Genomic DNA, 13,508 nt, shown 5'->3' with positions numbered 1-13,508 from the left:
GTCTTGTATTGTTTTTAAGCGTATACATTGGGTCTCTCTTATTGTTCATCATTTGTCTTCATCATTCCTTTTGGCATACACTGCATCTCGCTCACAGTCTCATCATCCATATTTTGTGTGTTTCTGTTCTCCTTGTGCCCAGTCTTGCATCTGCTATTTTGTCTCCTCTTCCTCCTAAACTTTGGAACACTCTAACTTCCTCCCTTTATTCAACCTCTGCTTTTTCTTCCTTTAGTTCTCCCCTTAAAACTTATTTGCTTTCTTCCTCTACATTTTAAGATTGTTAATTCATGTTGGTTACATCCTGTTTTAGTTATGTATTTTTGGTCGATTTTCTTAAACTATGTACAGCGCTTATACAATCACTTAAATACAAAATAAACAGTGGCCAGTTTCGGGATAGTTACCAATTTTAATGTTAGTCACAGCATTAATTCTTAAGATCTCGGTAGAAAATACTGGAAGGTTCTCCCCTTCCTGCCTCTTAGAAGTACGGGCAACCTGTAGATATTTAACAGTCACTTTGGGCTCCCAAATCCCACTTCAGTCTTGTGTTGGCAATTGTTTGCGAGTTCAGGACCCATTTGACCCAGATGATTAGTGCTGGGCAGAGTGTTATTTCTAGTGCAGAAGACGAGGATTAGTAAAAAATGAAACATAGCTCGCCGCACTGAACTGCAGAGGGCTGATCCATGTTTTATTTTTCTTAACTTTCCCTGACCAACAATAGACATAGTAGAACATACTGCTACTAATGTGGGTTGGATGAGAAGGTTTCAAAAAAGTAAAGAACTCCCCATGCTCTGTTGGGGACTGACAGTCTGCCAGAGGCAGTAGGGCATGTTTCATTTTACATACAATATAGAAAAATGCTATGCCTACCTACAAAGCAGCTTGTCAATGAGTTGCAGCAAAGGTTATGCCTGTTTACTGTTCTTGATCCTGCCTTTGTGTTCAGAAATTCTCTTCTTCATTTTGCAATTTGACCTGCCAACATAGTGCAATCCGCTCATGGGCACATCACCCTTTAAGGGAGGCCAGGGAGACATACCTTTTAGGCTTTTTATTAAGGCTCGACAGCATTGAGGCTAATAGGCGCTTTAAAGTGGGTCATTCGGCACTGAGATGGTCAAGTCGGTGGTTCTCAATAGATCAAGCACATCAAGATGTTTTAGATGGCTCGAGATAGTCAAGTGATGCGATATGGCTCTTCAGCGATCAACAGCTTGAACCAGGTAAAGAACAGTCAGGTGATGGTCAGGTTTTGTAATAAGCAGCACTGGTTGGCCCGCAGCGGCTTGAAAAAAGCTAAAAATCTGTCAAATCAGCTTGAAAGCAGACTGAGGCATGGAACAGCGTCCAGAGATGTTCCTTGACTCCTGATTTGCTGGGGGGCACTGTCCAGGGCATCCATGGATAAGGGGAGTCCTTGTTTTATCCTTCCCAGCCAGCTAGGAAAGTTGCCAGAGATCACTTGCAGGGGCTGTCAACTCAAACGAGCAGGATCCTGTTTCCAGTGTTCTGGCAGCAGGTAGACTTTGTCCACAGAACAGTTCATCCCAAATGTTGCTCTGAGATGGGTAGGGAAGGGGCGGTCTCCCTCCTTGCAGCCTTTATCTTCACCTCTATGGCAGAGGACTTTGGGCAGACTAGAGGCTGACAGAGGCACAGCTCCACCTCACTGATGAAATCCAACAAGGCAAAAATACGTGTATGGGGTTGCTGTTGGAACTCTTGTTCAGAAGGGAATTGCAATAGTATTTCAATGCTGGACTGCCCATGTAGGCATGACAAAGACTGATATGCAAATGGTTATTTTGCATCTGTGAAAGGTACAGTGAGCAAAAAGCGATGGCTGCGAACTCTCAAAGTGGGGAGAAACCACAGAACAAGTTATCATGCCATGTTCTTTCAGGGGAGGGCCGCCTGCTACCTTTTTTGAAGATTCTTTGCAAGAAACTTGGGGTTGGTCACCCTGAGTTACTTGGGGGAACCCAGACATGGACCCCCTGCTCACTGTGCTCAGAGAAGCACAGCTCCACCTCACTGAGGAGGCCCAAAAAGGCTGAAACACATGTATGGGGTAGCTGTTCGAACGGTTGTAGGTCAAAGGATCGACAGTAAAAGGGTCAAGAGGTCAAAGGATCGACACCAAAGCATCGACAGGTCAAAGGATCGAATTTTTATTTTTATTTTTTCACATTTTTTGGGGGGGGGAGGGGTTCACCCCAACCCCCTTTTTTTGCTAAAAAAAACTTTTTTCCCTAAACGAAAACCCGGAAAAAATATATCATTTTAAAAAAAATTCGATCCTTTGACCTGTCGACCCTTTGGATTCGATCCTTTGACTAGACACCTTTTGGAACTCTTGTTTAGAAGGGAATTGCCATAGCATTTTAGTGCTGAACTTCCCATGTGGGCAGGACACAGACTGACATGCAAATAGAAATTTCTCATCTGTGAAAGGTACAGTGAGCAAAAAGCGATGGCTGCAAACTCTCAAAGTGGGATAAAACCACAAAACAGGTTATCATGCCATGTTCTTTCTGGAGAGGGGCGCCTGCTACCTTTTTTGAAGATTTTTTGCACGGAACTTGGGGTTGGTCACCCTGAGTTACCTGGGGGAACCCAGACGTGGACCCCCTGTTCACTGTGCTCAGAGAGGCACAGCTCCACCTCACTGATGAAGCCCAAGAACGCTGAAACACGTGTATGGGGTTGCTGTTGGAACTCCAGTTCAGAAGGGAATTGCCGTAGCATTTCAGTGCTGGACTGCCCATGTGGGCGGGACAAAGACTGATATGCAAATGGTATTTCCCATCTGTGGAAAATACAGTGAGCAAAAAGCGATGGCTGCAAACTCTCAAAGTGGAAAAAAAAACACAGAACAGGTTATCATGCCATGTTCTTTCTGGAGAGAGGCGCCTGCTACCTCTTATCATGCCATGTTCTTTCTGGAGAGGGGCGCCTGCTACCTCTTTTGAAGATTTTTTGCAAGGAACTTGCGGTTGGTCACCCTGAGTTACCATTTGGGAACCCAAACGTGGACCCCCTGCTCACTGTGCTCAGAGAGGCACAGCTCAACCTCTCTGATGAGGCCCAAGAAGGCTGAAACATGTGTATGGAGTTGCTGTTGGAATTCTTGTTCAGAAGGGAATTGCCGTAGCATTTCAGTGCCGGACTGCCCATGTGGACAGGACAAAGACTGATATGCAAATGGTATTTCCCATCTGTGAAAGGTACAGTGAGCAAAAAGCGATGGCTGCAAACTCTCAAAGTGGGAAAAAAACACAGAACAGGTTATCATGCCATGTTCTTTCTGGAGAGGGAGGCCTGCTACCTTTTTTTAAAATGTTTGTAAGGAACTTTGAGTTGGTCACCCCGAGTTACCTGGGGGAACCCAGACGTGGACCCCCAGCTCAACCTCACTGATGAGGCCCAACGAGACTGAAACAAGTGTATGGGGTTGCTGTTGGAACTCTTGTTCTGAAGGGAATTGCCATAGCATTTCAGTGCTGGACTGCCCATGTGGGCAGGACAAAGACTGATATGCAAATGGGTATTTCCCATCTGTGAAAGGTACAGTGAGCAAAACGCAATGGCTGCAAACTCTTAAAGTGGGAAAAAAAACACAGAACAGGTTATCATGTCATGTTCTTTCTGGAGAGGGGAGCCTGCTACCTTTTTTGATGATTTTTAGATGCTGAGAGCGGTGTAAGTGAAATCCTTCTCTCTTCTGAGGTCCAAACATAATTCATGTAAAGAGGTCGCTCAATCTGTCATGGTGTCAATTTCAAGCCTTCTGTAAGGGCCTAATCCTGGCTGCTTTGATCAGTCTATTTTTCTGGGGATGTCAGTCCTAAAGTGCTTTGTCTGTAGGAAGTAGGAAGGGGCTAGAGGAAGCCATGGGAGATTCCAAGATGTTGGGACCCTTCTCCGGACTAAAACTCCTCTTCTGGCTATAACTCCACTTTCGTCCCTGTCTGCCTACTTCAAAGAGTCTATAGTAATTGTCGCCCAGGTTCGGCTTCCCTCTTGCTGGTAGAGTCTGCCCTTTGAAGCACATGTCCCCCCTCTGCCCCACTGTGGCAAATCGAGTACTTCTGAAGGTGACAAGTCATCCCAGAGAGAACTAGTCCCAGACAATGAATACACAGAACGCCCTGGCAGAAAGAATCACTGGAAACCAAGCTGGCAATACAATGACACCAAAAGGGTTTGGCCAATATAATTGTAGATTCCGAGAGGCCACCTGTCAAAATTCGATATTACTTATATTTAGCTATTAGCTTGCCAGCAAGCCTTTTGGGAGTGCACAATGATATAATTTGGATCAGGGCTGGCCACGTTTAAAGACAGTCACTAGCTGTTGGAACTTTGGGTTCCACTAGTTTGTTTGCAGGAATTAACATGTTACTTTGTAACTGCATGTTGCCAAACTACAAGGCAGCTGCTGAGAGGTGTTTTTGACAGGCTCATGGAGCATTATGGAGGTGGGGTCTGATTAGCAGAATTTATTCTCACAGGCGGAATTACCAACATAATTTTGGGATACAAAAATCTGAGACTACTCCATCACAGATGGAATCCTGTCACAATCTTTTTCTCTCCTATTTATCCACAATCTCACATTGGTGTGTCCTGGTAGCAACATAGTGCTCATGTGACATAATCTATATGTTAGTAGTGATATGCGGAACAGCTAAATATGGATCGTTTTTTAAAAGCTAAATGTAAAACACTATCAGTTACACACTATATCAAACCTGATGGCAGGCTCTATAGGGAACTAGCATCGGCATAGCTTGGACCCCGCATCCCCCATCTTGCCAGTCTAGTCATGTCTTACTGTGGCTTGATGTCCTTTAATGGGCAACTCTGAAAAAGCAGTCCTGATAAGTGTAATTACCTGGGTAGACTGGCATTTGGGTGCAGCTGCTCTAGCCGTTTCTTATTGTGGCATTGTATATTTTTCTTGGTATCTGTGATAAAAATAAACATGATAAGTGTCATTTGTTCAACTGGCATTTTGGTGCAACCAGTCTAGGTATGTCTTAGTGTGGCACGGCATGTTTTACTGTAATATGTTTATTAACTATGCATTATGTTTCTGGACTAGCCAACATTGTGCAGCCAGTTGGACATGTTTTCACTGTGGCATAGCATTTTTAATAGCAAAGCATTACATTATTTAACACATTATTGTTCCTGTGCTCTGTTGGTGACTTGCATGTATTGGATTTCTGGATTGGTGGTAATTATTCTCAGAAGCGTGCTGTATAATGCACCATTTAAACCCATTATTCAAACATTTATCTTGGGGCACCCAAAAAAAACCCTTTGGATGGCTTGGGCCCCCATGCTACGCTCAGTCACTCTAGGAGGGACATGTTTATGCCCTTTCAATTAAAAAATAAAACTTTCAGCAGCCGCCACTGGGTGAGTGACTGGTGGGGTGAATGGTTATGAATGTATGTGTGCAAGCTTGGAGCCCAGACAACGGGAATTGGGAACATAGATGTTTTCATACATATTTTACTTTATTTGTGGGCAAAGTCAACTTGATGAATGTTATTACATGCAACAGTGTTGGGGATGGGGGTTTATAGCACAAGGGGGCAGGCAGACTGTACATTCCATTTTCTTTGGAATGGCATTTTCTACTCACATAGGGGGCAAGACCACTATGATGTGTGTTCTTACATGGTGGGTGGAGGCATTTGTGCATCCAACCAAGAAAATGTCTCCTTACTGTAGCATTGTATGTTTTACTGGCGTTGAGGGCAAAGTCCACTCTAAGAGTGTCCTTGCATGGTGATGCAGGAGTTAGGCAGGCATTTGTGTAGCCAGCAATAACATGCTTTCTTCCTGTGGCAGGAGATTTGTACTCGCATTAAGGACAAAGCCAACAAGAGAATGTTCGTATATGATATATATATATGTATAGATTGAATCCCTTTTCTGATTTAGATGTCTGTCTTCAGGGAATAAAAGCCATTGCATTGGTGTAGCAGTACACTTGGTTGCATTTTTATGAGATGCCCCTGTTTTTGCCTTGTAGGCCACTCCGAAAGAGCAATGCTTTATCATGAACTAGAAGATGGAATCTATTCAGTGACCCCATATTTCTTTGCAAAGGTAAATGTGTGTGTTATAAAATTCATTTAGCCACTGCCAAAGGTGTCTTATCAACTAATGCTGTCCCTGTGGAACTGCTGCTGTTCGTGACTACAGTATCGTACGTATTTCTGATTCTAAGATACATTAGAGGAGCATCTTTGTAATTGTCCTATAGTATTTTGTGCTGTTCTTTTTTTGCTACCTCTGCAGACTCACACCTGAATACCAGTAGCTCACAAAAAGGAATTGCATGTTCCAACAACAGCGTCAAATCATACAGATGTCGACAAATACATGCAATGTATATGAGGCCTGGGGTCTTCAATCTGCAGCCCTCGATATGTTTTGGACTACGGCTCTTATGATCCCTTACATTGACAATAGTGGCTAGGCTAGGCGCAAGGTGTATTCCAAAATATCTGGAGAGCCAAAGATGTCTGACCTTTGTATTAGATAATCACATTTCTTGAAATACGTGCAAGAACCTAATTCACATGATTTCACATGAGCACATCTTTGACATGATCTGTGCTTTACTCCTCAGCTGACCTCCGCCCGCCCCCTTGAATATGTAGGCACAGGACCATGTGGTAGAGGAAGATGAGGGTTCGATTTTAGGCTGAGTGTCAGGTGGCTTTAACATATTCAGAGGGGAAACTGCTTTGGGGCAGGCCTGGAGTTGGATATGCATCATGTCAAAATGTCAATATAATTCACAAGAACACGCCTTATCTGTGTGGCATCTGCACATCTATAGGAGGATGTTTGGAAAAAGGGGGCAGAGAAATTCAAAGGAGAAAGAGCGATGATATGGGGCTATTCGCAGGCCACCTGTTGGGGTTAAAACCGGAAAGGCGGTATGTTAATGGCCCTAGGCAGAGAATTTGTTTACGATAGTGATGTGTCAGCGCAGGTAAAGGAGAATGGCATGGCTGATGATACTGGAGGCAACCCAGTGGTCCAATAAGTTAAGTGCTGCAATGCTAATTTTGTCAGATTCCATTCTAAGGAGCTCAACGTTCGATGCCTAAATTCCTGTGCCTTGGGGTAAATCTGAGAGGTTGTTTTATTGTTTTAAAGGATTCTGCCGTGATAACCCATTGGAGAAGGTTGGATGGACAAGGGAATTTGTTCAAAAGATTCTGTCATCATTAGGGCTAAGTGCAGGCTTTTTTTTAGTAGTGGCATGATGAGAGCATGCATCTACTAAGTGGCTAAGAGACCAAGGAATAGTTGGTGGCTAAGAGACCAAGGCATAGTTGGTGGCTAAGAGACCAAGGCATAGTTGAGTGTTTCAAGTCGGGTAGAGGAGATCAGCCTGTGCTTTGATTTATCATTGAAGAGCATGTGGGGTCTGGCTCTAGTGGTGAACCTGGTCATCAACCTATGGTGAATAGTGTTTTAAATGCTTTGGTTTGGTTGCTATGAAAATTGAGATTTTATTTTTGTTGGAGCTTTTTGAGGAAGTCAAGTAATGGGTGGTAACTACTGATCTTTTCATGACTTGGATTGTCCTGAACTTTCTGAATGGGGCTGAACTATATCTGGGGTGCCACCACTTAGCAGACTCTTTGTATATTATCTGTAGACTTGTTGTTCTTATTGCAGGTGTGTTGGATTTTAAAATTAATAATATCACATGCCTTTATGGAGCTTCATTTCAGATTAATCCTAGTTCTATGTGCAGTAACAAAAGGTGGTATTATTACTCAACATGAAGATACTCAATGCATCTATATCTACCAAGGAAGGATGAAGGACTTGCATATCCCTGCAGGGATCCAAACTTGTAAAATGACTAGTGAACTTGCTATCCTATCTTCATGTTAAGTCAGCTTCTATGTCTGTATTGCAGGATTGTCCCCGTTTTCTTTTGGTGGATCTATATACTGATATTCCCTGTGCAAACTGAGGTGTGGAATATTTGGAAGACTGTTTCCTGCTGGAGGGAATGGTCTCTTCAGATCTGATGAGGGTCATCAAGTACGGTGTTAGGCTAAATCTTGAAAGAGGGTACATTGGCTGTGGCAATTTGTTTGGTTATGTGTGGACAGCAGGATTCTGGGTGAGCACTGGGAAGTCGAGGGATGGATGATTCCAGAATCGGGTGGACAATTATGGTCCTGATGTGAGGCAATGGTTGTGTGCAGGAGGATAAAGAAAGGAGAATATGATGAACTCATGGATTGATCAAGTCATATGTTTAGGCCAAGACGGGCACTTTGTATTGTACATTCTCTGTTGATGATCAGATCTTGGATATGTTCTGCAGTTTGATTGAGGGAGTAAATAGCTGCATGAAGTTGAGAGTCTCTAGGCCTCCGATAAGATTGCAGCTGGTGAAAAGTGAAGGTGTTAAAATCTGCTAAATTAGTGATGTGATAGTTCTGCAGGGAAAGGTCTCAGCTGCAGTTTCTGAAGTCATCTGTGAAACAGGTTTTAGATTTAGGATAAGAGAAAAGATGTGTTCATAGATTGGGGAACAGGATATTGCAATGTTAAGGGGGGTCACAGCCAAGGACTGAAGGGAAATATACAGTTTTGGTTGTGAGGAATTCAACCATCTGCAGGATTGGTGTGCGCATGCTTGGCTTTTTAAAATTTGTATGTGAAATTGAATGATGATAGATCAGCCCCTGGAAAATGTGTGGGTTAATCCGGACACATTTTCCTATGCTCACTGCACAACATACACCTGTGTACTCTGGGTGGACACAGCCTACAGGCGATGTCCCGCCTGTCATATTTAGTTGGCCAAGAGTCCTCTCAGAAGGAGGATGGCAAAACCTTCCTCCTGCCATGGCCAGCCTTATTAGTTATCAAAGGATTCATGGATCCGCCCTGTCCTTTTGTTGGGCCCTGCAGACTGGTGGCCGTAATTAACGTTGTTTCCCCTGGTCTCCCTCTCCCTCCTTATACCCTTCCTGTGCACCCTGTGAGGCATAGCTCTAGCTCTGTGCAGGGTTCCTTTCACTTCTCCCTCTCTCGCCTGTCTTCTCCTCCATCTATCACATCCACTATGGTGCTCCCTATTTCCCCCATCTTCTCTAACTGCTTTTCTATCTCCTATCCTACTCTTCTCACTAAGACTGGTAGGAAGAAGCTTAAGAAGGACACCCCGTCTCCAACCCAGGCCTTCCCATCGTTGACACCATTGTCAGTGCTTCCTCCAGAGAGACTCTCACTGACATCCTCTTAGTCGTTCTTCATCCGACCTATCGACCCTTCATATGGTTGCTCTTCTTCTTCCTCTTCACCCATTAATGGTGGCACCCGATGCAAGGTCATCTTGGGCCACTTCCAGTCCTCCAGAGTCATCATTAATGTCTATCTAAATGGCACCATCATGGTGCAGGGGCCTCAGCCCAATCTTCTACTTTTTGATAGGCACCTCCCTTGCCTCATCAACTTCCTTCCTTCTCCTGCTATTCCTGCTGCCATTTCTCTGGCCCCCTTGACAGCTACCTTTCTCCAGGCTCCCTTTCCACCCTCAGGCTCCATCTCTCCTGCTCCCTAGCCTTCCACTACCTCTTTGGCTCTTCTGCCTAGTCCACCCTTCACCTCTGAGGCTCCTCTGCCACTTCTGATGGGTACCCCTCTTCCTTATACCCCTCCATGGAAGTCTTTCAAAAGTGGTAACCTGCTCTGCATTACTACTCTCAACTCTCCCTCTGCTGTCAAACACTAGTCTGACATCTGCCACCTCCTTGAATTCCTGGACCTAGATGTACTCGCTCTTACAGAGACATGGTTTAAGGCCAGCTCTGTCACAAGTTTTGACACACTCCTCCCTGAGGGCTACAAGATCCTCTCTGAGCCAGGCCCAAAAGGCCCAGAGGTAGAGTGGCCCTGACCTTTCCTGAGTGGATTCCTGCCTCCATCATCCCCACTCAAACCCACTCCTTTGAATGCCTGGTCTGCACGCTTTATATCTCTCCTGGCTTCTCTATGACCTTGGACACTTTCTACAGGCCACCTGGCCAGGTTACCCTCTTCGTCTCTGAATGGGCTGACGTCACTTAATCTCTCCTTTCATCTACCTCCCAACTTCTCCTGCTTGGTGATCTCAAAATCCACCTGGACTATCCAGACTCCCCTGGGCTCTTAAACAAACTAAGGGTCTATCTGTCCCTTTCTATTCTACCCTCCAGTCCAACTCACTCTGTCAGGCACACCTTGGATGCTCTCATCTCTTCAGACATCTGTTAGGCAGAATCCTGTGCAGTTCCCTTGGGGAACACTGCAAAAAGATTAAGACTGCAGGAATAAGCAGTCTGTACCACCCAGATTTACCTGGTAGCTGTGGCTGAGCAGTCAGACCTCTCTCAAGAAGAGTAGGGGAGTATATAAAGTATACACAATAGGGCTAAAAACACAGTAGAGCAAACAAACACTGACCAGAGCTTTGTATAAAAAGTATATAATTATTTATTTAAAACACACTTTAGGCAATATACTAGCACTCTAAATCAAAAGCAAGTTAAAACACAGTCAAGTAAAGTATACACACCTCCCTTGATAACTATCAGACAAGTCAGAGTTAAAACACCACGATTTGTTAAACAGATGTGAGCGCATAACCTGATGGCACTCCAATAGTTCAGTTAAAGGGAGAGAAAAAGGCAGAGCATAGAAATAAAACAGGTCCCAACACTTTTAGGAGTTCTCAGCAAGGGAATAAAGGCAGTAAATACTGTAGAGCCAAAGTTCATAGGCTAGGCCCACTTTAAAGGGAGCAAAGCGAAATGTGCCCAGGATCACACGGTTAAAAATGCATGAAAAATCTTTGCCGAATGTTCAAAAGTGGTTGGGGTGATTCAAGAAGGTAAAGTTAGAAGGTCTGGGGCCAATCCAGTTGGCAAGCCAAGGATTTAAGGGTCACCTTGGGCAAACCGAAGAAAGGGAGGCCAGGCAGGACACAGTACCTTAAACAGAGAGGAGGCTCCAGCGGTGGCAGTTGTTCCTGGTAGTGGTTGCAGTTTGTTGTTTCGACCAGGGGAAGAGAGGATCTCGTCGCGGAGGAAACGTGGAGTCGTTGCACTGCACAGGCATGAAACCAGCCGCAGACTTTGTCAATGAAAGGTGCGTTCCTTTTATTCGCGGTCAAAGTGGTGAAGCTTGGCTATCCAGCCGCCGGGGTGCTTGGCACGGGCGATTCGACCAAGAGACGTCTTTGGAAGGTGAAAAGGGCAAACTGGTTGGTCCCACCAGCTCAGAGGAAGAAGACTCGTCCAGCAAAAGATCTTCTCTTGTCGTCAGGAAAGTGGTGAGGTAGTTGCAGCAGGGTTTCACCGGTGGTGTCGTCGTTGCAGATGGCTCAGTTTCTTCCCTCTTCGGATTCTTCGGTCATGTGACGACTTCTGAAGTTCGCATCCCAGAGGCCCTGCTTTTATGCAGAAAAACCCCTATTCATCAGCCTAGCTGTCAATCACACATGCTAAGTGGTGAGCCGGGTGGCTCACCACTGGGCCAGTCAGAATAGAGTGCCACTTGGGTTGCCGAGGCAACGCAGTCCAGGGTGCAAATTCCCCCCTCCACCCTTCCTGTGGAACCCAGACAGAGTGGCACCATTTGGAGGGCTTTTGTGGAGAAGCACGCCAAAAAGTGGAACAAAGGGCTCGACCTTGGTCAGAGTTACAGAGACAGACACAAACGCCATTTTAGAAAAGAGTTCTGGCAAAAAGACCCGACCGTTGATTTAATATTAAATAAATAAACCGGCGGTATCTTTAACATTGCACCAAAAAGTGGTGCGTTTAAAATCACTGGGAAAATCCCATAGGGAATATTCCGGTGGAATATTTCACGTGGTAACCACTGCCACCAGCCAGAAACTTGACAAGGGGGGACTGGACAGTGCCCTCTTGAAAACAGACCCAGGGGCAATATAATTAACCCCTTCCAGTACTTCCACAATATGATGGTTTGTACTGGTTCTGTTCACAATTTAGGACTAGTAAAGTCAATGGTGACTTTACATGCCCTGGGAGACAGTAGTCAGTCCCAGGGTATGGAGTCTATGTTTGGGGGTCACTATGGCACCCCTGTGTTACTGCACTGAGGGTGCTGTGTAACACACATAAAAAAAATAGTTGATACCCTATAGAGTAGAAAGAAAACCCCTTAGCCCATAAGCACACAAAAAGTCAAAGACATACCTCAAATCATGCCTAAGAGTGGGAGGAAAAGAGTCTCACTCTTAGCAGGAGAAAAAAACAAACCCCAAAAATCCAGCAAAGCTGCTGGGGGACTCACTAGGTTTGGGAAATTAGCCTTATAAGAGAATTCTCCCTAACAACATCCCCTCTCAAATCCTCTCACTACTCCTCTCTCCTGGACTGACCACTCTCTTCTTTCTTCTCACTTGAAGCTTCCTGTCTCCTTGCAAAGGCCCACCCAGCACTTTCACGTTCCATCGCGGTCATTCGACCTATGAAGCTAGTGTCAGTGGCCGCCTATATCTCCACTTTCTTTCCAGCATCTACTCCTGCGGCTGACTCCATCTTGACACAGCCCTTTCCAACCTTCACCTTTCCATCTCCTACACCATGACATCATTGCCCCTGTCACGAGGATCCGCATGAAGCCTGCCAAAAAAGTGCAACTCTTGGTACGACTCCGATCTGGCTGCTCTGAAACACAAGTGCAGAGCAGCTGAACGGAAATGGGGAGCTTCGGGTGCACCCTTTGATAAACAGGCCTGCCGCCTACTCCAAAGACAGTCCAGACTCCATATTCAAGCCGGCAACTCTGAGGCCTCTAACAACACGTCCAAACTTTTCAAAATCTGCAAGGAGCTGGCCAATCCGATTGCAGTATCTTCCTCGTCTACATCTACCTAGGCCCTCTGCACACCTGTGGCCTCTCATTTCACCACTTAAACCCAGGAAATCTTGTCTGCATTCTCTGCCTCTTCTCCTCTCCTGTCCTCTACCTCTCGCAGACCCTCCTTGGCTGCCCCCCTCCTCTCCTTCTCTCCCCCCTCCCTCCTCTCACACTTGATGATTTTTCCAGACAAATCTGGTCTATGAAAGTCTCATTCAAACAGGTGGGCCCCTGTTCTTCCAGGACCACTAAGGACAACATTGATTCTCTTGCACCAGCCTTGGCCAATTTCTGCAATCACTCATTCACCACTGGTGTTTTCTCCTCTCTTCACAAGCACTCCTGTGTGATTTCCTACTAAATAAGCCTTCTGCAGACCCCTCCTTTCTGGCAAATTACTGCGCGATCTCTATCACTTCTTTCCTGGGCATACTGTTGGAGAGGTTGGCTATCTCCCAGCTAACCCTCCACTCTGAAGCTGTTGGTTGTCTGCATGACCATCAGTCTGGCTTCAGAGCAGCCTGAGGCACAGAAACTCCTCTCCTGAACACCCATGAAGATCT

General features: G+C 45.3%; 1 protein-coding gene across 1 annotated transcript in view; it reads left to right on the top strand.

The window, feature by feature from the left end:
* Positions 1 to 13,508, top strand: part of ABCG8 (ATP binding cassette subfamily G member 8) — a 288,385-nt gene that overhangs the window by 185,919 nt on the left and 88,958 nt on the right. The window contains exon 9 of the mRNA XM_069608460.1: positions 6,062 to 6,138. Coding sequence (XP_069464561.1) covers positions 6,062 to 6,138 — 77 coding nt within the window. The remainder of the gene's footprint in view (positions 1 to 6,061; positions 6,139 to 13,508) is intronic.

This window comes from Ambystoma mexicanum, chromosome 4q, assembly GCF_040938575.1.
Source record: "Ambystoma mexicanum isolate Mex_15411 chromosome 4q, UKY_AmexF1_1, whole genome shotgun sequence".
Classification (NCBI taxonomy): domain Eukaryota; kingdom Metazoa; phylum Chordata; class Amphibia; order Caudata; family Ambystomatidae; genus Ambystoma; species Ambystoma mexicanum.
Note: the sequence above shows the minus strand (reverse complement) of the source record. Positions and strands in the feature narration are given on the sequence as shown.